Source organism: Schistocerca serialis, chromosome 4 (genome assembly GCF_023864345.2).
Source record: "Schistocerca serialis cubense isolate TAMUIC-IGC-003099 chromosome 4, iqSchSeri2.2, whole genome shotgun sequence".
Taxonomy (NCBI): domain Eukaryota; kingdom Metazoa; phylum Arthropoda; class Insecta; order Orthoptera; family Acrididae; genus Schistocerca; species Schistocerca serialis.
The window spans coordinates 216,879,329-216,906,037 of NC_064641.1; the positions used below are offsets into that span (position 1 = coordinate 216,879,329).

Genomic DNA, 26,709 nt, shown 5'->3' on the forward strand with positions numbered 1-26,709 from the left:
AACAGGAAATGCTGCAAAATGGTTCAAATCTTATATCTCTGGCAGGAAACAAAGGGTGTTATTAGGAAAGAGACATCATCCAACTGGGAACTAATTACTTGTGGGATCCCACGAGGTTCCATTTTGGGGCCCTTACATTTTCTTGTGTAGATTAATGACTTTTCATCAGTAACATTACCAGATGCCAAGTTCATTTTGTTTGCCGATGATACAAACATTGCAATAAATAGAAAATCAAGAGTAGTCTTAGAAAGATCAGCTAATAAAATATTTGTGGACATTAATCACTGGTTCCTAGCCAATTTTTTGTCACTAAACTTTGAAAAAACACACTACATGCAGTTCAGAACTTGTAAGGGGTGTCCCACGAGTATATGCCTAACATACGGTGACAAGCAGATAGAAGAAGTGGACAGTGTTAAATTCTTGGGATTACAAATTGATGATAAATTCAACTGGGAGGAGCACACCACAGATCTGCTGAAGTGTCTTAACAAATCTCTATTTCCGATGCGAATTGTGTCAGACATAGGGAATATAAAAATGAAAAAGCTGGCATACTATGCTTACTTTCATTCCATAATGTCATATGGGATTATTTTTTGGGGTAATTCATCAAGCCAAGCTAAAGTTTTCCAGGCACAAAAACGTGCAGTAAGAGTTATATGTGGTGTGAACTCAAGAACATCCTGCAGAAGCCTGCATCCTGCAGAAGCCTGCATCCTGCAGAAGCCTGTTTAGGGAACTAGGGATACTAACTACTGCTTCCCAATATATTTATTCCTTAATGAAATTTGTCATTAAAAATATATCACTTTTTCAAACCAACAGCTCAATTCATGGAATCAATACTAGATATAAGAATAATCTTTACAGGATATAAAGTCACTTAGTCTTGTACAAAAAGGAGTGCAGTGTGTGTGTGTGTGTGTGTGTGTGTGTGTGTGTGTGTGTATTACATGTTTATTACCTTATAAATAAATAAAAAACTTTTAACTTTTTTATTTTAAATTCAGTGCATTAGTATTTGTAAAATGACTCTTTCATATAGTGTTCATTAAAAAATGACGATCATTGCACTTGGGACCTGTGGAATGGTACATTAGCTTATTTGTTTTAGTTGTAAATATTTGTCATGTATTGTTGTTTTTCTGACATGTTCTACATCCTGGAGGACCTCCTCACTACGGATCAACTGGAATGAAAGTAAATCTAATCCAAGTTAAACATTTCATTTCAAATACATTGACTGCCTCTGCAGAAAAGATTAATAAAAGAAAAATTTCTTTAGCAGACAGACAAAAATAACTTCATAGTTCTGCAAGGCAGAAAGGTGGAAATAAAATCTGAAACTAATGATATGCCTTCCGTAATTATGTGAATGTATTTTTAATTCACTTGATAGCTCTTGGCCACAGATATCCATTTGGTTTTCATTTGACATGAGAGTAAATGAAGGGGAAACAGCAAAATCACTAAATGTAAACACGGGTCACGTTGAGACTACCCACTGTAACTCAAGACTGCCCTGCGCATCAACCCCGGATCTACGACATTTGCGAACCGGGTCAGTACTAAAAAAAAATCGAATTTTCAAAAATCTGTTCATCTTGTAGTGCACATCTTTCTGAAAAGCCTGAAACATAAAACATAGGTCTTTGAGGAAATGTAAGACATATTATTTGGTCTTAAGTGTGCCAAAGTGCTGTGCCACGCCTCTTCATAAAGCGTTCTTCTACCGCACATCACTGTATTTCGCTTTGTGGAATTGAAACATGTATATTTTGTAATGGATGCCATCAAACTATATTCAGGACAGTGGAAATTGAAATGTCCTGTGGTGCCTCTCCTGCTCCCGGTTGACCGGTTTGACAGCCTGACCCTCTTAAAAAAAATCTCGCAATTAACAGCAGATGGGATTATTTGAAATTGAGAGAACAAGAACTCTTCAAAAAATCTGCACTCTTTATTGCCTATTAGCTAATAACTTGCCGTTTTGTGTGACATAAAATTAAATACAGGATACATAAAACCAATAAAGACAAGAGATTGGCAAGAAAGTACACATTTATTCAATCCTTAGCTCTTAGAGTTTATTTCTCTCTAATCTTGCTACAGCTTTACAAGGTGTGCTTTCCTTTCTGCGAAAGGATCTATTACCTCATCAAAGTTCGTTAAACGTTTTGCTACAAGAAACATCTAAATGTCGCTATGTAACACTGAATGTGCTGGTAACACAAATAATACCAAAGACTGGTGTGGTTTCTTGATCTGATTACGTCTATTTTGTCACTGTCTGCTAGATAAAACAAAATAGGCCTTTCTAATATTGCAGCAATTTTGTAACACACACTAAATAAACGAGACTGTTTGGTACAAATGGCCATTTTTACAACACGACAGAATATAATTCGTGAAGTACCAATATCAAATGCCTATTAGGCCTACTACAAGCAAAAAGCTTTATGTTAGGAAATAGTTTCACATTTCATTCACATGCACCAGTTTTTCAAGCATGAGATCAAAAGTAGTATTACGAAATTTTTACATAAATTTGGAATTGTCTTATTCTTGCATAATTTGTGTAATGTCCCTGTTTCTTTTCCTTCCTCGTTCTAACAAACAATCTTGTCATCACCAATTCTGTAGCTGTTCCTGCCACTGTCAAAATTTGTTCGCCGTTAACTTCACTAACCCTGTCAGAATCACAGGTTTAGTTATCCCATGACTATTTTCCAGTTAGGTACTATTACATGTTCGTACAACATGTTTTCCACGTTACTTCCAGAATAGAACTTAAGCGGCTGCTAGCCGGGGACTGTACAACTGGTCCTTACTAGTGTAGCGATCTGGCCAAAAATTTTCTGGCAAAATTTCAGTTCTCAGACACACCGAGAAGATAATACATAATCTATCTCACCTGTTATTTTTGTCAGTCATTTATTTCCATTCTGGTAGTCTGAATCTATGGATTTTGCTAGTAATTATAACAATGCTGATCATTCGCAAATCCAATCAACCACATAATCAGACAGCAATTGGCATTCATGCGTTTGGCTTTACTCCGCTCAGCTCGTATAGCCCCATCCCCTTTTGTCTGCGGAGAGATTATTTCTAGATGCGACGAGGATTCTCCTGACAGAGACATCACGAACACTATGCACGCATTCAAAAATCAACTTATGATTCATTCAGAAATCAAGTTAAAATGCGTACAAAAGTGTTCAAAAACCAACAGGGAATCATTTCAAAATCATATGAATAATCAATAGATAAACATACACTGGATGCTAAGCACTTTGTGAAACAAGTTTTTTTCCTCAAGAATACAAATTTGGCACCCCCTTTCCCCGGTAGCATCTAGCTGCTTGCTCCGACTGCTTGCACAGCCAACAGCCACATTCCTGTAGCTAGAAGTGGGAGAATCTAGTACTCAAACGCAACTCAACTGCACATGCACATGAGCCCACTCTTAACTGCTAAAACGAATCTAATGTAAACAGTAATGACTTCACACTCATCGGAGGCAATTTGTTGTTATGAAGCATTACATAGTCTTCCTAAAGCCTTTGACACATTTTGCTGTTGGCAGACGCTTGCATGAGCACTGCGTGTCATTGCTGTATATGGCGCATTTCCTTTGCAATTTAAGTTATTTCCATTTTTTTCTCTCGTTTATGTTTTATTGTTGAAGTATTATTCTGCAATAGCAGGATATAGTAATATACTTTGTTAAAATATTGGTTCTTAACAGTCAAAATTACAAAAATTTAACTGAAAACTAAAACAATGAAAAATTCCCGGAATTCTAAAAATTCCTGGGGTTTCCCCGGTTTTCTCCTGGATGAAAAAATTCCCGGGTTTTTCCCAGGTCTCCCGGTTGTCCTGGGTCATATACACCCTATTATATTAAATTAATATTATATTGAATCTTTAAAATGTCTCAATTTATAATTTGTATGCTGTACTTATATTTTTAAACATGGAAATAAAATTACTTCAGTTTTTCACTATAGGCAGATTTGATTCCTTTTCCTCTCTAATGGAAGATAAGGATAAATAAGTAACTAGAAAATGTCAGGCAATCAGCTAGTGAGGAAGTCCAGGAGATTGCAGACTGTAAATGCAGGTTAGGAGCGATATTTCCATCATGTGTAATTCAGAGAAGCTGGTGGTGGTGGCACAGTGGAGAAAAATGGGACAAGTTGTGAGGCAACCATACTCTAGCACTGTTTTATGCCATTGATTGGTTGTTCTTGTACTTGACCACAGTCTGGCAATGACTGGAAATGCAGGTAGACAGCTGGCCGATGATCATACTTACAGAGAACTATGTTGTTATGCAGTAAAGTTGATATATATGATATGGCTACTTTCACACACAGACCTGCCTCTAACAGGTTAGGATGTGTGGTTACTTACATCTTGCAGTTTTTCTGTATAATGTCCATTTATTACATTACAACTGATCAACACATAAATTAACAAATTTTCAAAATAGCAGAATGATAACCATTGCTATTTCAACAAGAAAAGATATATCCTTTGACTCGAAACTGAGACACAGAAATTTTTCTATTATGCCTTAATAAGTAACAAAACTAACATATCCACATAAGCTATTTCTCAGCTTACAAAATAGCTTATTTATGTTAAAACCTTGTGTTTGCTTGTACCAAACACAATAACATATTTCCGCTCTCATGGAAACTGGATAAACAAAGTTTGTATTCAGCCTCAATTAATAATTCTCACAAAAACCTCATATTGGGCCTCCTGATCCATACTGTTTATCCCATGTCACGTATTGCATCAGGTCTGTCTGTGAAACACTAGCTCTTACCCTCCTTAAGGCAGTCTTGAAATCCTCTACAGTCACGGGCCGAACCTTTAACAATAAAAGAGAAATGTGTGAACATAGCAAAATTAAAAATTTTAAGTGTAGCAGGAAAAAAATGTATTTGGTATTTTCATTACTTCATTACAATAGTATGTAATGAAACTTGAGTTTAATGACAGCGCTACATTACCAATTCGTGTTCAAGTGTCATTTGATAAGAAATATCTACCACTTCCAAATCTGCAAAATATTCTTTTGGGTTGATCCCTAATAGCCTAGCCACATTTTGATGACTTTTATGCAAGTGATCAACCAATTACTGAACTGACATCAGAGGCGCCACTGCCGCCGCCGCCACCGCCACCACCACCACTGCCTTCAATTTTTCAGCAATATAGGAGCACACTCCACATGAATGTCTTGACAATTTGCTTTTGCTTTCCTATACAAAATGACTTATTCACTATTGCTTACCTTTGTTCATTGAAAGTATGTTTAACTGCTACAGTATATTGAGTTCCATGCTGTATCTAGTATATCCTGTAATGCCTAAACAACAAACTTTATTAACATTCTCTATCTTATTCCTTCCAATAATGATGTCAGGTGGTCTTTTCATTTTTTATTAGATTACTACAAAATTTTTTAGTTTTTCATTATTGCTGAAAAATTACAAAGCAAATTCTGCATGTTTACCACTATCAGTTACGGTATCATCATCTGCAAATCTTCTGTTCACTTTAACTTCAAACAATTTTCCTTCCGAGATTCCTAAGTAATGAACATCCTTATCTGAAACATTTTCTAATTCTTCAGACTATGCAAGAAAGTTCACTTTGCATGCTGCTTGCTCAATGGAAAAACGTCACCAGTAAATGTGTGTTAGCTCAGTTCTCCAGATTAGCATGCATGCTGCCGTTCTTAGGTTTCAAACGAAAGTGTAATGTGTTCGTAGTGCACTGTACCAGAAAGCTCGGTGTAAAAAGATAATCTTGTTTCATATATGTAACAGCTACAGTAGCAGCAGTAAAAAGGCTTCATAAAACTATAACAACCGGGACCAGCTACATCCCACATTTTGCCCTGAATTATTTATGTACGTGAACTGACTCAAGCACTTTTCTTTTAATGTCCTTCCAATATCACAGCCATCTGAGTATCAATATCTACAATCTGTTTCTCCTCATACACATGACAGATGGTTCTGTATCATCCTGGGATCTTGGTAGCCTGGCACCATTTCTTCCCTTACCCAGTTACCTTTCTCCTGTAGTGCCCCCAGAATTTTTTACGAAAGTCTGGAGACACTTGCGTTCCAGCCATTTCGAACACGCGTTATTTTAAAGCAGGGCGTAAGGACGAGCATGGGATACTGCACCCATTTATTGTTTGTGCAGGCGAAACTGGAAGGGAGATAATTCATCGGTGCTGGCAAGTGTTCAGCGTGACGTGATAAGAATAAATAACTACGGCCCGGAAGCTCCGTGGCCGGCTGCAAAGAGTAATGTAGCTTTGTATTGTTGAAAAACAAATGGAGTGACTCGAGATAGAGACTGTTTAGTAAATGTTGAACTGCTGTTGAGAGTATGTGGACTGGATGTGGATAGTCAGCCTTGATAAAAGCTTATGTATTAATTGTGTTCAAAAATGTGTAATTAACTGATCTTGGGTGCCCGGTAATGTGTGGGCTTACGTCATAAAGTTTAGTTGTTTTTTTGTACAAAGTGGAAATAAATATGTTCTGGTGCATTGAATGATATTCCACGAGTAGCATATTTTTAAATAAGAGAGAGAGAGAGAGAGAGAGAGAGAGAGAGAGAGAGAGAGAGAGAGGGAGAGAGTGAGAGAGTGAAAATTTCCCCTTCCTAGCAGTGAAATCTTCGGAGAAGCGTCCGGTGCTAGCAGAAGACATCGGCGCTGCAAGAAAGCAGAACCAGCATTCTTCAACAAGTAAGTCCACGAAAACGCTTAAGCTGTACAGATGGAGCTCAACATTACACCGGGCCACCACAAGAACGTGGCAACTGTAAAGAAAGGACCTGAGAAAGAAGGGGAAATAGTAAGGAAGTTATAACAAAAAAAACAGTTGGGAGTTGCCATAGCACCGATAAAAGCGAGGCTGAGGAGCGATTCCACAACACTTATCCAGAAATATCATGTAGATAAATGGTGAAATGATTAAGGGAATCAAGAAAATCGCACAACGCTGCAGTTAGGCTCAAATCGCCGACGCCGCCGTCTACAAATGCTGACGCTGCCGCACACCAACACCGACGCCGCATCACACTAACGCCAACGCCGCCGTCCACCTACGCCGACGTCCATCGACGCTGACGCTGATGCTGCCATACACCGGTGCCGACGCCGCCTTCCACTGATGCCGGGTGAGCTACTACTGACCTTTGATTGTTCGTGAAGTGTGTGGTGTTGTGGAAATAAGCGAGTGTACTTTTAATGGTAACTAGATTAAAGGCAAAACAAAACACAATGAAAAAGGAACATCAATCCGTAGAGTCTGTTGGGGCAATGGGAATTGAAAAACAGGGGCCAGATTTAGGCGAATTAATGAGGTTTATCAAAGCGCAGTTTGAATCACAACAGGACAAACTGAAGGCAGAATTAAACTCTAAGTTAGTTTTGCAAAACACAAAACTAGAGGCTCAAGTTAATACCCTAAGTAATCAGATGCAAGAATGGAAAAAAGAATTGAAAAAAGAATTGTCCGTTTCCCTGAGTGAACAGACAAATATTTTATTTAAAGATTTAGAACAAAGAAATGAAGCTAATATAAAAGGATTAATTCAAAAATTAGAATATGATGTAGACTGTAGATGTAGTAATTTGGAAACACAATTTAACGAAAAATACGACTCTTTGAAAAATGTATGTTATGTTACATTTGATGTGGTCGAACAAGAATTAACTACACTAAAAACCAATGTCCAGAAACAAGATAAGTTGCTCCCCCTAGTACAGGCGCAAATTTCAGGGGTCAAATCACGGGTGGAAACCGTAGATGTGCTCCCTGCCGCCGTTGGATAAGCAGCTGCAGCAGCAAGTCGTATACTCCTAGCTCACTCATTTGTTACATAGTTTAATTCTTAATTTCTTTGCGTGTTTTTGGTACTTGCATTGTGTAATTCATAAATTTCGGGCGTATTATAGTATTTGAGAGTTGTAGCATCGCGTTTTAGTACCTGAATAGTGTAAATTCGCGTAGTCGTTTGTCTACTGTTTTGTTTTGAACGGCCAGTGTCGGTTGGTCGCAGTTAGTGTGCTCCCTGCCGCCGTTGGATAAGCAGCTGCAGCAGCAAGTCGTATACTCCTAGCTCACTCATTTGTTACATAGTTTAATTCTTAATTTCTTTGCGTGTTTTTGGTACTTGCATTGTTTAATTCATAAATTTCAAGCGTATTATAGTATTTGAGAGTTGTAGCATCGCGTTTTAGTACCTGAATAGTGTAAATTCGCGTAGTCGTTTGTCTACTGTTTTGTTTTGAACGGCCAGTGTCGGTTGGTCGCAGTCAGTGTGCTCCCTGCCGCCGTTGGATAAGCAGCTGAGCAGCAAGTCGTATACTCCTAGCTCACTCATTTGTTACATAGTTTAACTCTTAATTTCTTTGCGTGTTTTTGTGAGAGTTGTAGCATCGCGTTTTAGTACCTGAATAGTGTAAATTCGCGTAGTCGTTTGTCTACTGTTTTGTTTTGAACGGCCAGTGTCGGTTGGTCGCAGTCAGTGTGCTCCCTGCCGCCGTTGGATAAGCAGCTGAGCAGCAAGTCGTATACTCCTAGCTCACTCATTTGTTACATAGTTTAACTCTTAATTTCTTTGCGTGTTTTTGGTTCTTGCATTGTTTAATTCATAAATTTCGGGCGTATTATAGTATTTGAGAGTGTAGCATCGTGTTTTAGTACCTGAATAGTGTAATTTCGCTTAGTCTCCTTCCGCCGCCGAGCAGTGTCAGCAGTGCGCAAGTAGCAGCATTACTGCATTTACTAGGCAATCTTGTATTTTAATAACCGTTTAAATTTTGTCGATTTGTTTGCGCTCTCTGTAGATTAGTTCAGACGTTCTTAGCAAAACAGTTTTTAGCATGGATAGGGACTGCAACTGCTGTGTTCGGATGCAGGCTGAGTTGGCATCCCTTCGCTCCCAGCTTCAGGCAGTGTTGGCTTCGGTCACACAGCTTGAGGCTGTTGCCAATGGGCATCACTGTGGGGGTCGGGATGGGGGTTTGTCGGGGACGGCCAGCTTGTCCCACGCATCCCCTGATCGGACTACGACTGTGGTTGCCCGGGATACTGCCCGCATTGAGGCTGATCCCTCACCTGTGGTAGAGTGGGAGGTCGTTTCAAGGTGTGGCACGGGGCGAAAGACATTCCGGAGGGCTGAACGGAAAGCCTCTCCAGTTTGTCTGACGAACCGGTTTCAGGCTCTGTCTCAGGCTGATACTGATCTTCGGCCTGACATGGCTGCTTGTCCTGTTCCAGAGGTTGCCCCTCAGTCTGCAAGATCCGGGCAGTCGCAGAGGGAGGGCTTACTGGTAGTTGGGAGCTCCAACGTCAGGCGCGTAATGGGGCCCCTTAGGGAAATGGCAGCAAGAGAGGGGAAGAAAACCAATGTGCACTCCGTGTGCATACCGGGGGGAGTCATTCCAGATGTGGAAAGGGTCCTTCCGGATGCCATGAAGGGTACAGGGTGCACCCATCTGCAGGTGGTCGCTCATGTCGGCACCAATGATGTGTGTCGCTATGGATCGGAGGAAATCCTCTCTGGCTTCCGGCGGCTATCTGATTTGGTGAAGACTGCCAGTCTTGCTAGCGGGATGAAAGCAGAGCTCACCATCTGCAGCATCGTCGACAGGACTGACTGCGGACCTTTGGTACAGAGCCGAGTGGAGGGTCTGAATCAGAGGCTGAGACGGTTCTGCGACCGTGTGGGCTGCAGATTCCTTGACTTGCGCCATAGGGTGGTGGGGTTTCGGGTTCCGCTGGATAGGTCAGGAGTCCACTACACGCAACAAGCGGCTACACGGGTAGCAGGGGTTGTGTGGCGTGGGCTGGGCGGTTTTTTAGGTTAGATGGCCTTGGGCAAGTACAGAAAGGGCAACAGCCTCAACGGGTGCGGGGCAAAGTCAGGACATGCGGGGACCAAGCAGCAATCGGTATTGTAATTGTCAACTGTCGAAGCTGCGTTGGTAAAGTACCGGAACTTCAAGCGCTGATAGAAAGCACCGAAGCTGAAATCGTTATAGGTACAGAAAGCTGGCTTAAGCCAGAGATAAATTCTGCCGAAATTTTTACAAAGGTACACACGGTGTTTAGAAAGGATAGATTGCATGCAACCGGTGGTGGAGTGTTCATCGCTGTTAGTAGTAGTTTATCCTGTAGTGAAGTAGAAGTGGATAGTTCCTGTGAATTATTATGGGTGGAGGTTACACTAAACAACCGAACTAGGTTAATAATTGGCTCCTTTTACCGACCTCCTGACTCAGCAGCATTAGTGGCAGAACAACTGAGAGAAAATTTAGAATACATTTCACATAAATTTTCTCAGCATGTTATAGTCTTAGGTGGAGATTTCAATTTACCAGATATAGACTGGGACACTCAGATGTTTAGGACGGGTGGTAGGGACAGAGCATCGAGTGACATTATACTGAGTGCACTATCCGAAAATTACCTCGAGCAATTAAACAGAGAACCGACTCGTGGAGATAACATCTTGGACCTACTGATAACAAACAGACCCGAACTTTTCGAATCTGTATGTACAGAACAGGGAATCAGTGATCATAAGGCCGTTGCAGCATCCCTGAATATGGAAGTTAATAGGAATATAAAAAAAGGGAGGAAGGTTTATCTGTTTCGCAAGAGTAATAGAAGGCAGATTTCAGACTACCTAACAGATCAAAACGAAAATTTCTGTTCCGACACTGACAATGTTGAGTGTTCATGGAAAAAGTTCAAGGCAATCGTAAAATGTGTTTTAGACAGGTACGTGCCGAGTAAAACTGTGAGGGACGGGAAAAACCCACTGTGGTACAACAACAAAGTTAGGAAACTACTGCGAAAGCAAAGAGAGCTCCACTCCAAGTTTAAACGCAGCCAAAACCTCTCAGACAAACTGAAGCTAAACGATGTCAAAGTTAGCGTAAGGAGGGCTATGCGTGAAGCGTTCATTGAATTCGAAAGTAAAATTCTATGTACCGACTTGACAGAAAATCCTAGGAAGTTCTGGTCTTACGTTAAATCAGTAAGTGGCTCGAAACAGCATATCCAGACACTACGGGATGATGATGGCATTGAAACAGAGGATGACACGCGTAAAGCTGAAATACTAAACACCTTTTTCCAAAGCTGTTTCACAGAGGAAGACCGCACTGCAGTTCCTTCTCTAAATCCTCGCACAAACGAAAAAATGGCTGACATCGAAATAAGTGTCCAAGGAATAGAAAAGCAACTGGAATCACTCAATAGAGGAAAGTCCACTGGACCTGACGGGATACCAATTCGATTCTACACAGAGTACGCGAAAGAACTTGCCCCCCTTCTAACAGCCGTGTACCGCAAGTCTCTAGAGGAACGGAGGGTTCCAAATGATTGGAAAAGAGCACAGATAGTCCCAGTCTTCAAGAAGGGTCGTCGAGCAGAGGCGCAAAACTATAGACCTATATCTCTTACGTCGATCTCTTGTAGAATTTTAGAACATGTTTTTTGCTCGCGTATCATGTCATTTCTGGAAACCCAGAATCTACTATGTAGGAATCAACATGGATTCCGGAAACAGCGATCGTGTGAGACCCAACTCGCCTTATTTGTTCATGAGACCCAGAAAATATTAGATACAGGCTCCCAGGTAGATGCTATTTTTCTTGACTTCCGGAAGGCGTTCGATACAGTTCCGCACTGTCGCCTGATAAACAAAGTAAGAGCCTACGGAATATCAGACCAGCTGTGTGGCTGGATTGAAGAGTTTTTAGCAAACAGAACACAGCATGTTGTTATCAATGGAGAGACGTCTACAGACGTTAAAGTAACCTCTGGCGTCCCACAGGGGAGTGTTATGGGACCATTGCTTTTCACAATATATATAAATGACTTAGTAGATAGTGTCGGAAGTTCCATGCAGCTTTTCGCGGATGATGCTGTAGTATACAGAGAAGTTGCTGCATTAGAAAATTGTAGCGAAATACAGGAAGATCTGCAGCGGATAGGCACTTGGTGCAGGGAGTGGCAACTGACCCTTAACATAGACAAATGTAATGTATTGCGAATACATAGAAAGAAGGATCCTTTATTGTATGATTATATGATAGCGGAACAAACACTGGTAGCAGTTACTTCTGTAAAATATCTGGGAGTATGCGTACGGAACGATTTGAAGTGGAATGATCATATAAAACTAATTGTTGGTAAGGCGGGTACCAGGTTGAGATTCATTGGGAGAGTGCTTAGAAAATGTAGTCCATCAACAAAGGAGGTGGCTTACAAAACACTCGTTCGACTTATACTTGAGTATTGCTCATCAGTGTGGGATCCGTACCAGGTCGGGTTGACGGAGGAGATAGAGAAGATCCAAAGAAGAGCGGCGCGTTTCGTCACTGGGTTATTTGGTAACCGTGATAGCGTTACGGAGATGTTTAATAAACTCAAGTGGCAGACTCTGCAAGAGAGGCGCTCTGCATCGCGGTGTAGCTTGCTCGCCAGGTTTCGAGAGGGTGCGTTTCTGGATGAGGTATCGAATATATTGCTTCCCCCTACTTATACTTCCCGAGGAGATCACGAATGTAAAATTAGAGAGATTAGAACGCGCACGGAGGCTTTCAGACAGTCGTTCTTCCCGCGAACCATACGTGACTGGAACAGGAAAGGGAGGTAATGACAGTGGCACGTAAAGTGCCCTCCGCCACACACCGTTGGGTGGCTTGCGGAGTATCAATGTAGATGTAGATGTAGATGTAGAACAGAACTTCAAAGAAAAGTTAATGACTGCACAGCTTATAAATTTGAATGGCTTAGAAGAACAAGGATGAAAGGTTGAAGAGAAACTAAGTGTTGAAATCTCTTTGCCTATAGTAACTTCTGATTTAGGTAACACCAAGAAAGACTTAGAAACGTTGAGGAAAGAATTCAAGCTTATGCACGAGAAACTAGAGAAAGGCACAGTTCCCCAAAATATTATATTAAATAAGGACATGATAACTAATTTGCAATGGGGATCAAGTTCAAGCTTGTCGAGACAGTTTCCTAAATTCAAACCAGACGGGGAGGTACTCCCCACCCATTTCTTAAAACGGTTTAACCAAGCCATACCTAAAAGTTGGGAGGATGCTAAGAAAATAGAGTTTGTGGTAGGTTATTTGGAGGGTGAAGTTTCAGAATGGGGCACAGTAAATATTGAAAACTTCACATCCTGGGAAGATTTTCAGAGAAAGTTTAAGGAAAAATATTGGTCGTCAAGTGCACAAGAGAAGTTGATCTCAGATTTGAGGGCTCCTAAATACTATAGTAATGTCTGGGGTAAAATGTGCAAGTATTTTGACTGGCACTTGACAAGGGCGAAATATTTAGTAGATCCTGTGATGGGAGAGGAAAAGGGAATGTATAATGTTAAGGATATAAAATGATATGTACAAAACCCCTAGGGACGTTTACGTTCTGTGTCAACGGGCGGAGTGAGGTCCGCTGGTTCCTGAGTTGGGTTCGGTGTTACTTCCACATTAGTTTTCCTACACCGAACTCTCTTCAAATCTTTGACTATCCTGTAATCTATTTATAGCCCTTAAGCTATCCTATCATATTAGTATTAAAAGAGACCAATTATGACTACACGATTATGACTAATTTAAGGAGTCACAATAAACAGTAACCTCTAAGCATGAGATAAAACTAACAGGGTAACATTCTAACAGGAGATATAATATGATGGTACTGTTTAGGAAGAATGATACCTAGATGATATAAACTGAACATGTGTATGAAATATAAAGTGAAGTGACTAACTGAATAACTATTTGATTATAGTGTATATATTTTTCTATTTTTATAGAATGTTTCATATTTTTTGTAAAGTATGATGTGATTGGGGAGGATTTATATCTAATTTTGAAAGGGGTGGGTAGCATAGGCACAGACACGACCTACACACCATGCCCTTCATACAACCCTCGCAAACGAGTGTGACTGGTTCTTCATCATTTGCCATTCCATAGGGGTTGCTAAGATCTTTTCTTCGGGGACTTCAAAGGTGACGGCGAGAATGTTCGTTCTGCAGGAGACCTCGAACATCATACCTCCTCCAGCTTCTCACTTAAGTACCAGCAAAGTGGGGATCCTGGGGATGGGGGGTGGGAAGGGTTTCCTGTCTGTGGGGCTGTCTTCTTTCTTTCTTCGATCTTAGCAACCAATTCTTTTATTTCCTTTCTTACTTCTCTTAAGAGTACCAATCTATCTTTCCCTCTGTCCACATTCACATACTTCTATCGCTGCAGTCCTTCTCTTCTCTGTGATTTCTAAAAATCTTCAACTAAGAACCTTAGTGGGCTGAAGAATCAGGATGCATGATCACACTTCCACACTCAAACAATTAAATAAAAGACACAGACAGGTAATACACAGGGAGATGTAACAACCGTCACAGATAAGGGGAGAGGTAGTGCTCAGGAAGGGCTAGCACATGTGCTAAGTAATGACGGTTGCACATCTCAAGTGAAATGGTATAGTAAGCTTAAGCTAAAGGAACAAGGGGGGACAAAGTGTATATCCACCTGTGTTCATAGCTATAGTAGTACAGATATTAAGCCGGAGGTATCGAGTCAAATAAGTTTCTGATGAATAATAGGATAGTGCAGACCAAATAGCCTGATGAAAAGAAATAAAGTTACAACCATGGACGAAACACATTTAGTTATTAAGGCTATATAAGTGAGCTGTAAGCAATGAACAAGCGAAGAATTTAAGTGGGTAGGCTGAAGGACTCAGGAGGAGGAAAGGAGAGGTAGATAGAAATTTTAAATAAAGTAGTGTGCAGAGGAGTACGAAAGAGGCAAGATTAGGAATCATTGTTAGAGATGATAGGGAGGGCGCATCAGATGTAGATGAAATGAGAGAAAGAGAGGCAGGTACGCAGACCCAGAGGAGGCTGACCTATACTGTGTGGGCAGGGGTACCAAAAAGGGGATTGACCTGTACCATAGTTTAGTATAAATGGAAGGGGCGTACCTACCCAAGGATGAAAAAGAAGATGTTTTCATTGTATCAATCCTTACGTAGATTGGATCCCAGAGGGAAAGGGTGGTATAGTCACCTGAGATTGTAGTGGAAAGCTTCTCTGGGTAAAGTTGAATTCTAAATTTTTTTTAAATAGAAAAGACGAGTCCTGCACGAAGAGACAGAAACAAGAGAAAACTCCCCAGTACAACTAATTTTTTTCTCAGACCCGGAAAACCGGTGATTATCATTGCATAAATCTATTGGAAATAGCTAATACTTGTTGTACTATTCGTCTATCATACTACTATGTCTATGAAAGATATTACCAACAGCTTAATGAAATACCGGAGATGGAAGAGAGATTTTGTACCTAATGTTTCTATGTAGTATAAATTGACAAGATAAGTGTTAAGAAAAAAATTTTTAAAATACATGTTTTGTGCAAAATAATAAGTGTTCGAGGTAAGGGGAGGGATATGTAGTGCCCCCAGAATTTTACGAACGTCTGGAGACACTTGTGTTCCAGCCGTTTCGAACACGCATTATTTTAAAGCAGGGTGTAAGGATGAGCATGGGATACTGCACCCATTTATTGTTTGTGCAGGCGAAACTGGAAGGGAGATAATTCGTCGGCACTGGCAAGTGTTCAGCGCGACCTGACAAGAATAAATAACTACGGCCCGGAAGCTCCGTGGCCGGCTGCAAAGAGTAATGTAGCTTTGTATTGTTGAAAAACAAATGGAGTGACTCGAGATAGTGACTGTTTAGTAGATGTTGAACTGCTGTTGAGAGTACATGGACTGGATGTGGATAGTCAACCATGATAAAAGCTTATGTATTAATTGTGTTCAAAAATGTGTAATTAACTGATCTTGGGTGGCCGGTAATGTGTGGGCTTATGTCATAAAGTTTAGATGTTTTTTTGAACAAAGTGGAAATAAATATGTTCTGGTGCATTTAATGATATTCCACAATTAGCGTATTTTTAAATAAGAAGAGAGAGAGAGAGAGAGAGAGAGAGAGAGAGAGAGAGAGAGAGAGAGAGTGAAAATTTCCCTCTCCTAGCAGTGAAATCTTTGGAGCAGCGTCCGGTGCTAGCAGAAGACATCGGCGCTACAAGAAAGCAGAACCAGCATTCTTCAACAAGTAACTCCACGAAAACGCTTAAGCTGTATAGAGGGAGCTTAACATTACACCGGGCCACCGCACTCCCTCAGGAAGGAATTTGACATTCCAAAAGCAAAGATACTTCTTTGTACTTTCATGTGTGTGTAATTCTCTGTACTTTCATGTGTGTGTGTAATTATCTCGTGTGAATTTTCCTTTTGAAACAACAAATACCCATAAAGTATCTTCACCTCCGAATGAGATTACAAGCTGTCAGTATCCTGACAAAAACACCAATTGGGCGATGTCTGTTTAGGAAACCTCACCCCACGACTTCTTCCATTAGAGCTATGTTACTGAGGGCAGAATGGTACATCCTGAAAACACTCTAGTTCATACTTAACAGACATTGAAGAGTTTCCCCCCCCCCCGTGAAATTAGGGAATCATCTGCGAAGAGTACAATGCCCTCATCAGATTTATTAGGGTACTGCCACAACTGTGTCAGGATACAATACAACTAATCAAACAGAACAAGGGCTTTTTTAAATATGAAATTAAATTTCAATATATATTGTATTACTTGTCATCTGCACTGGATGCTGTATCACTAGCCATAGACACTGCATTCTAAATGAAGATGCCTCCTCCTCCTCCTCCTCCACCTTCTCCCCCCCTCACCACCACCACCACCTCCACCAAATACAGGAACTACCTACTACTCATAATGATGATGATGCTGGTGGTGGTGGTGGTGGTGGTGGTGGTGGTGGTGGTGGCAGCAGCTTGCATCAGTTTAGACATTGAAATATCATTAGGTTTCTGCAGATGCTTACCTGTAAACCTGCACAGTTTCCCCCTTCTTTCCATTACAGGCATATATTTCTCATTCTCCCAATGAGCAGTGTAAGAGATTTTGATACTGCTACGGTAGCAACTTCACGGGCAATGCAGTGAACTATCTCTTTAGCAGGCGTCTTTTTTTCTTTGTGTCAATTATTCACCTTTCTTCACCCTGCCTCCATGGCCAAGATCGTGCTTGTGCAGTGGTGCTTGACTCTGAGGTAAGCCAGTTTGAATCCTGGTAGTGATAGAAATTGTCATTGCCAGCATTTGGCTGTAAAGGGGACGAGAGGCAGTAGCAATAAGTTCATGATCACCAGTCTTTGCGCCAATGTCCAGGATTACATTCCAAACCTCTCCACAATGTCTAATGAAGTGAATGCCTGTTACATTGTTGCTAGTGATCCATCCATCAGATGGGGATGTTAAGCTCGGTCACCGCTTTGGTGCTTTTGTGAGAAGTAGGCTACCTTCCTTTCATCCATAACAACACGAATCCAGCACTATACTGTACAAACACTCATCACAATCACCCACATGACACGGATACACACTTAACAGTTTGTAAAAGAATGAAGAAAGGCAACAGCAAATCACCTCCACTGAGACCTTGTCATGAGCGGTAGTGCAGGATTCCTGCATTCGCTCTCCTACACTCATATCCTGAGTGTGGGACTACTTATTATTAATCCTTCTGGTAGATGAACATAAAACTGGAAAGTGACTACTGGAAGTCATCTGTAAAACCTAATAAAATGGTACCTGCTCAAGAAAGAAGGGGAAAAATCTTTGCTCTCTAGGAGAAAGAACCACCATCATGAAGGAAATTATGATTGTATCCTGTTATTAGATACAGATTTGTTGAAAGTTGATGAAGAAGGCTACTGTAATTAAAGAAAACATCTGCCTGGATTGTTATGTGTAACATTCTACTGTCAAGTCAAGTCAACAATGATCAGTGAAATATGCCCAGAACTTAAAGTAACAAAACTCTGGCAGTTTTGACCAGTCTGCAGTGAGTTTAAAAAACATATGAACACTGCCATCATTCCTTGAGGTTCATCTTATTTGTCAGCATACAACCTGCTAAGTATGGTTCTCCCCCACTTGGGCGCATAAGCACAACTACAACATGCACAAGCAAGCACGCATGTGTGCGCAATCTCCTGCCACCTCCCCCCCTGCCCCCCCCCCCCCCCCAAAACTATCTGGATCTTTTGTTTCCAAACACTTTGTTGTACAGACAAGTGATGAAAATGAGAAAGATTGTGTCAGATTAAAAATCTTGTCAATAAAATTTAATGTCTACATAAGCATTTGCTCATTAATTTTAAATTATTCTACACCAGAAATTTCAGACTGTAACACAAACAAATGTAGCAGAATATTTCTACAGAAAAGAACACTGATAATACCTGGTCTGAAGTAATGTTTTCAATATGTAGGAAATTCATTGACCTAATAGGTCCAAGAGAGGCTTCCTGACAAAGATTTTTCATGTCTGCTCCTGAGTACCCCTCTGTTAGTGATGAAATTTCATTTACTTCAGCGGGTGATAAGCAATGTTTCTCATTTGACATAAGACGTTCCACAATTTGCTTCCTTGCCTAATTGAAACAAAAGAGAACAAAAAAAAAAAAAATTAAAATAATTTTGAAGAACTCATTACAAACTAGACATAGAACAGCATGAACTTGATGAAGATATTTTTATATTAAAGAAGAGTTGCAAAGTCTATTCACAACTTTAGATTTTTGCATTGTAACAGCAACAAACTAAATCACTACACTGACATAAAACCAAGAAAGCAATGGCTAAAATTGTAAAAGTAACAGATAAGGCTTGTTTTGTGCATATACTTTCAAATGTTGCATACTGAATGTAATTAATGAAAATTTTATCATTCATCAAACAACAGCACTGGCTGATAAAATAAACTATGTCACCCAAACTCTCCAAATTCCCATTCTACATCCACATCTACATAGATACTCTACAAGCCACCATGGTGGAGGGTACCCTGTACCACTACTTGTCATTTCCTTTTCTGTTCCATTCGCAAATAGAGCGAGGGAAGAACAACTGTCTGCATGCCTCCATATGAACCCTAATTTCTCCTATCTTATCTTTGTGATCCTTATGCACAATGTATGTTGGCAGCAGCAGTAGAATCATTTGGTAGTTAGCTTCAAATGCTGGTTCTCTAAATTTTCTCAGAAGTTTTCTTGAAAAGAACGTCGCCTTCCCTCCGGGGATTCCCATTTGAGTTCCCAAAGAGTCTCTGTAACACTTGTGTGTTGCTCAAACCTACTGGTAACAAATTTAACAGCCCACCTCTGGTCCCAAACATTCGAGCAGTACTGAAGAATAGTTTCCATCAGCATCCTATATGCACTCTTCTTTACAGGTGAACCACTCTTTCCTAAAATTCTCCCAATAAACCAAAGTAATTCATTTGCCTTCCCTATCACAGTTCTCACATGCTCGTTCCATCATCAAGGACAACATACTGGGTTCTATTATTTAAGATGTCTTTGAACCACTCACATATCTGTTAATTTAACCCGTATGCTCATGTCGTCGTTAACAGCCTGCAAAGGGGCACTGTGTCAAATACTTTCCGGAAATCTAAAAATATGGAACCTGCCTGTTGCCTTTCATCCGTAGTTCTCAGTATATCATGTGAGGAAGGGGCAAGCTGAGTTTCGCATGAGCAATGCTTTCTAAAACCAGGCTGATTCATGCACATACACTTCCTAGTCTCAAGAATTTTTAATATATTCAAACTAAGAATATGTTCAAGGACTCGGCAGCAAACCAAAATTAGGGATATTGCTCTGTAATTTTGCAGGTCCGTTCTTTCACCATTCTTATATAATGGAATCACTTGTGCTTTTTTCCAGTCGCTCAGTACTTAGCACTGGACGAGAGATTTGCGATAAATGCAAGCTAGGTAAGGGGCCAATGCTGCAGATTACTATTTGTAAAATTGAACTTGGATTCCACCCAGATCTGGTGATTTATTTGCTTTCAAATCTTTCAGTTGTTTCTCTATGCCAGGCATGCTTATTACTATGTCATCCCTACGGGAGTCTGTCCGATGGTGAAATGACAGTACGTTTGTGCTATTCTCCTGTGTGAATGATTTCTTGAGTGTGAAATTTAAAATGTCAGCTTTCATTTTGCTATCTTCAACTGCCACACCAGACTAGTTAACAAGAAACTAAATGGAAGACTTAGACGCACTTAGCAATTTTACACATGACCAGAAGTTTCTTGTGTTCTCTGCCAGACCTCTTGCTAAGGTGCGACGGTTGTAGCAGTTGCACGCTTCACGCATATATATCTTTTCATAGATGCACGTATCTCTACTAACCTTCGCTTGTTGTCAATTATGTGTTCCCTTTTGAACCAAGAGTGCAACAGCCTCTGCTTCTTCAGCATCTGCCAAATTTCGTTATTAAACCATGTTGGATCTTTTCCATCCTTTATCCACATATTAAGCATATAACTCTCCAGGCCACAATTTTCAATACTTTGCTCATAGTTCATCTACATTCATTTTACTGCAACTAAGTGATGCCAATTCACTGTCTAATTGAGATGTTAATAACTGCTTATCTCCTCTATCTAACAGAAACACTCTCCTAGTCTTCTTGACTGATTTATTAATTCTTGAATCATAGTTGCTATAATGACATCATGATCACTAATCCCCATTTCAATACCCGACACTGTCGATAAGGTCCGGCCTATTTGTAGCTACAAGGTCCAAGATATTTCCACTGCACGTGGGCTGCCAAGCAAGCTGCTCAAGACAATTTTCAGAAAATGTGTTCAAAAGTATTTTGAATGACTGTCTGTCTATAACCGCCCCCCCCCCCCCCCCCCCCCCCCGCCCTCCTCACTCGGCAGTCGCCTCCAACTAGTATTGCATGATCTGGGTATTTACACGCTACTGACTGTAGACTTTCTTTGAATGACTCAAACTGTCACAGCAGAACTGGTGTCTGGTAAAAACATCCAACAATTAATTTAGGTTCACCTACAACTGCTATACGTGACCAGATGACTTCACTGTCACACTCCATTTCGACCTCAATAGAAAGAATATTTTTGTCAACTGCAATGAATACTCCCCCTCCTAAGGCCTCTAAGCTGCCTTTCTGATAGATGTTCCACAACTTGCTTAATATCTCAGGGTTTTCCACTTTGGGTTTCAGTCAGCTCTCAGTCCCAGGAATAATCTGAGTGCAAGAACTTTGAGAACTTTCCTGGAGGGCAGAGATTCAGGAACTTTAATATGAATACTTCGACAGTTTACTGATAAAATTGTGACAATCTAAGTATCCTTATTCTGAGCGCTATTTGACACCATTGCTGCATATTAACTGGTCAGTGTTCATCAGAGCACCTCAGACTACTGCCTAGCATAAAAAACCCTTATGTGCAGTTCACAAGTACTCTGTTACCTGAGTAGCTGCCTCATTTGTGAACTGCATCCCTGGCCTATCACGGGGAGTTCTACAAATCTCCACACGATAATGCATGTCTAGAAATCTGCAGCCAAGACTGTGACATAGTCGACAAAGCCTCTGTTTGGGGCCCTCAATTCGACTCCAAACCAAAGTACCCCGATCAACTCTGGGAACAGTTCTGCAAACTGCGAGCTCTTGTTGTACCCTGCACATGAGGCCAGCAATCTTCACAACCTCTGCCAGCCAGCTGTAAGCACTAAGGATCGCCTCAGAACCCACGCAGCAAGTGTCATTGGTGCCAGTGTGAGCCACAACATGCACACGACTGCACTCTGCATGCTGGATAACCACAGGTAAGGCTGCCTCCACTCCTCGGTTGAGGCCTCCCAGCACACACACCGAGCGCACATCGGCTTTCTTTCCAGCCCTGAATTCTACCTGTCAAAGAGGCTCCATAATACACCTAACATTGGAGCTTCCACTAACTAGTTAATTCCTTCCCCCATGTGCCTGCTCACTCATAGGGTGCATGGGCGAGGCCAGCAACCAGTCTCCACATTGGCCCTCTGCCTTGTGCGATGCAAACACGTTTCAACCCGCCACTCACCTGCTGTGAGGGTGGATCCAATGCGTCAGGTGCACTTGGAGGTGCCTCAGAAGCAGAGCCCATGGGCAAAATAAATGACACATGATGTGTCCCATGTGACGTGCCAGATTCTCTGCCACCTTGCCCAGAGGCAGCAGCCTGAAGGTGACTGTAGCCAGAGGCACATTCAGCTGTTCGCGAACTGTGGCCAGCTCCTCCAGTGCCCACACACAACATGCATACATCCTCGCAGCACTAACTGAAGAAGTGAACTATGCAAGCAGACAATCCTAGATATGTAACTTGCTGCCCTCCTGGTGTGTCACCAATGAAAGCTGATGCAATGTGTTAATGAGCTAGGTAGCTGGCTGTTCAGTGACCAACTACTGCGCTACAGACTGATTGAATTTACACTTTCAAAAATACGAGATTAACCTCTTACACAGAGAAATACGCACAAAATTCAATAAATATACTATGATGAAAACACAGAAAAAGATAATGTTTAACTTGCCACTCTACAGATGTGTATCAGCTGAGAGCTTGAGCCTTACTGAGGTTCGCTCCAAATACATTTGCCATATGTGATAACTATTTTGTTATTTATGTATCAAAGCAGCCAACAATGATTTGTCCCTAAGATGTTTGATAGAGGTTTGGCTTCGAGTGGTTTAATCCAGCAAATTCTTTAGAACATGATACTAAATTCTCTTCTTTCTGAACAGAAACACCATGTTCATACAGAAAAGGTCTGATACCTAACTACTGTCGGACTTATTTAATGTTTGGAGGTCCTAATCAGATAAATTCCTATGCCAGCTTGGGCAACAACTTATTTAGTGCTTTCCTTAAATTTCCGCTTGACAATAACATTGCTCTAACAGTAGGTATGCTCACATGTAACACAAGTGAAATTTCAGCTCGAAGTCTTGAAATTGTTGGTCCCTGTAATCATCTCCCATTAGAATTCATTCAGTTCTCCCCTTTGACATATTCTAACAGGAAATATGCCTATGTCAACAAAGTATTGTGTCAGAACTTGCAAGCCCCCTAAAAACAAAGTCTGATGCTACATAGAGGATATTCAGTGGGGTATCTGGAGACTTTTAACCATATTGTGTAGTTGATACAGTTACAGGATTTCTTCATGCTTTTACAAGCAATGACAAGAGTTTCTGCTAGTGTTTGAAAGCTAATTAACACATTTTTTTATAATATTATAAAAAATGGGGCATTTCAGTAACATACTTGTAAACATACAAAACAGCAGTTCCAATGGTGTACAGAGCAGTGATAAAAATATCACCATCAAAAGTAGATCCATTAGCTTTACTTAGACAGGCATTGCATACTCAACCACAAGAAATCAGTTTTGCCAAATCATCTGTCAGAGAGATTATAAAATTATTACATCAATGGAAAGAAGTAACTCTTCTGGCAATGGTGGTATTTCAACAAAAGTACTAAAATCTTTTCTTTGCTATCAGTCAATGAGTAATACTGTATTTTCTGAAAGACTGAAATCTGTGCTATTAATACCCATTTATGAAAGCTGCTTCTGATTATATACCCATCTCCCTCCTTCTCATAATCTAAAATTTTTAAATTTTTATTTTGAGAAGGATGCATACAATGGAATATTGAACCACCTTCCTGCAAATATTTTAACAGCAGCTCAGATTAGTTTCTGAAAAGGCTGCCTGCTGAGAACCAAAAGTGAGCTCGCAAATACCATTTCAGTAGGACTAAACAAGAAACCTTAATCTGCTGGAATTTTTTGTGATCTTACCAAAGCCTCTGATAGAGTTGATCAAAGTTATACTAGAAAAACTATAATGGTATGGAGTTAAAAGTATTTCCTTTTCACGGGTGGAGTCGTATCTTGACAACAGAAAATGAAGGATCAAATTAATAAATTATACAGTTGAGATAAGACTAAATTTGATGTGGGGACACACTGAATGTGGCATTCCACAGAGTTTTTGATGCTTAGCTCACTCCCGTTCTTAGCTTACATGAACACTTTACCTATGATATTGAAGGATTGTTCAAAAACCGTGATGTTTGCTGTTGACATTAATATACTGATAAATATTACACACACATCCATACCAGGCACAAGTAAATGGAAAACCGAACAAGCTTACAACTGGTTCATAACGAACAGTTTAACCTTTAATCTTAAACAGACCTTTGTTATGTTGTTCCAAACAAATTAAATTGGGTTCCAGAAGTATAGACCAATGGGCACATACTGGATGAGGTTCCATGTTTGAAGTTCCTGGATGTCCAGATGGATTATAAACAAAGCTGGCACCAGCACACAGATAAACTAACCAAAACAACCAATTCTGCCTGCTTTGCACTTACAAATCTCTCTCATTGTGATGAACTGCAGACGAGTTTGCTAGCAATTTTGCATACTTTGGCTCACAAGAGGAACCTCCCACAGATCACTCTTTGACATAGTTGAGTCTTGACAGGATGCTCAAAGGATGAGAATAAGGGGACATCTATTTTTGGCTTAATTGCCAACATACAATAGCATCTGAGAAAATGATGGTCAAAGTTTAAACATGACTTCATAAGGCTACTCGTGTGGCGTGTAACGAAGTGCATTAGTATCACAGTGGCTGAGAGCATAATTCTGAAATTTTGTACTCCATGTCCAAATCCAAACTTGGTTTTTTTTTCGTTTCATTTTTGAGGAAATATGTGACATTCTATTTTTTTATGATTTCGTAAGATACAATGGAATTAATGGCAAAAGAAAGATTTCAAATCTCATTAAAAACAGATTTTATCATCACAACTTATACAGATTAACACCTTCCAGATAACTGCTACCAACAGTTTTCATTTGTCTCCAAGAAATTAGTGAAAAATTTGATCCTCAAATTCATCGAGATGTAAACCAATTAGTGAAACGATATCAAAATGTGCATGTAACAGTAACAAAATGTGGAAAACTCACACAACACACCATTTTTAAACTATGGAAAAACTTGGTGCCATGCACTCCAATTGGCCGTGGGATTGTCCTGTTGCCATTCGTTGGTTGACAGGCAGTACTATGGTTGCCAGTTCACACAAACAAACATCCTTTGCTCCATCGCTGCCCCAATATGATACGCACACATGTTGAATAGAACTTGCTGTTTGTTTCCACCTCATGTCAGAGGCATTCACATGTAAGCTTCGCTTCAGAGCACACATACACGTCACCTGCAATTTCGTCATACAGTAAGCATGGCAGCACAGTGTTCATTTGAAGAACAAGATACGTTTTTTGTTTATGGACTAGCCAATGGTAATGTGCATGAAGCTCAACAGTTGTATGAGGAACGGTATGAAGCAAGATGCCACCCACACCCGCAAACCTTTACAGCAATTGTGAGGTAACGGGTGAGTTGTGGCACCCTGAAAATATTCTAAGTTCGGAGTTGGCATGGCCGCACGGGCCGCTCAGCAAGCCAGGGCTCGTCAGCAACCGTGTGGCGCCGAACATTAGCCGGAGAGAGGGGTAGCCCCAGCACGTGGTCCAGGCCAACCATGTGGCTCAGAATTCCATGCTGACGTAGTGTCGAGGACTGTGCTTTGTGTCGATGAAGGAGATTTGTATGCCGAGAGTGCCAAAGATGGCAGACTTTGTGAAACCATAATGGCAGACATTTCACAGTTAATGTAGAAATTAATAATAGCCAGAGATATCATGATACCTTAAAAAGAAACATGTACATTACCATTATTTGCACGCCGATTCTGATGGTGTAATCAGATTTTCAATATCTTTATTAGTTTAAAGTTTCGTATCTGACTGTAAATTATACAAGTAATATCCCAGCAATGAATTTTCAAAATCTAAACGGCTCATCCAATTTTGTCGAATGATGTGTCTTTAGAAAGCCATTAGTGTAATCCTAAATTGGTATGAATTACATCCATGTAACTTGAATAGTACCCGAGTTATTGGAGTTCAAAGTGGCCAATTACTATTGATCGCGTCAGGCTATAAGTACTCCACAGTTACACGAAAAAATGGTAGCAGCATGATTATACATGTATTGATTCGTCTATGTCATTGTTTACACCCATACATACTATTCATGAAGAAATTGATCAAATATTTACTGTGTTTTAGAAAGCACAGAGACATTAGCCTACTGGCCTACTCCTGTTTCTATTCGTTTGATATATGTTTATTTCATTTGTTTATGTCCGCCCCCGGTACCTGAATGGTCAGCGCGACAGACTGTCAATCCTAAGGGCCCGGGTTCGATTCCCGGCTGGGTCGGAGATTTTCTCCGCTCAGGGACTGGGTGTTGTGTTGTCATCATCATCATCATTTCATCCCCATCGACATGCAAGTCGCCGAAGTGGCGTCAAATCGAAAGACTTGCACCAGGCGAGCGGTCTACCCGATGGGAGGCCCTCGTCACACGACATTTCATTTCATTTTTCATTTGTTTTTGCATTTAATGTGTGTGTTAGAGCATGTTTATGGTCCAGCCGTAGGAATATTTATCTCATTTCAAGTTATTTAAATATAAATCCAGTATTTCATATGTGTTTCAATATATCTGTGAGTGTGCGTTGGCTTGGAGACATGGCGGGAGTGCTCTAGCCAATCACAGCGCTCA

General features: G+C 40.6%; 1 protein-coding gene across 1 annotated transcript in view; it reads right to left on the minus strand.

Moving 5' to 3' along the window:
* Window positions 1-3,973: 3,973 nt before the first annotated feature.
* LOC126473220 (fidgetin-like protein 1) overlaps window positions 3,974-26,709 on the minus strand; it is a 182,133-nt gene continuing 159,397 nt past the window's right edge. The window contains exons 11-12 of the mRNA XM_050100130.1: window positions 18,421-18,612; window positions 3,974-4,888 (exon numbers count right to left, since the gene is read on the minus strand). Coding sequence (XP_049956087.1) covers window positions 4,763-4,888; window positions 18,421-18,612 — 318 coding nt within the window. The 3' untranslated portion in view covers window positions 3,974-4,762. The remainder of the gene's footprint in view (window positions 4,889-18,420; window positions 18,613-26,709) is intronic.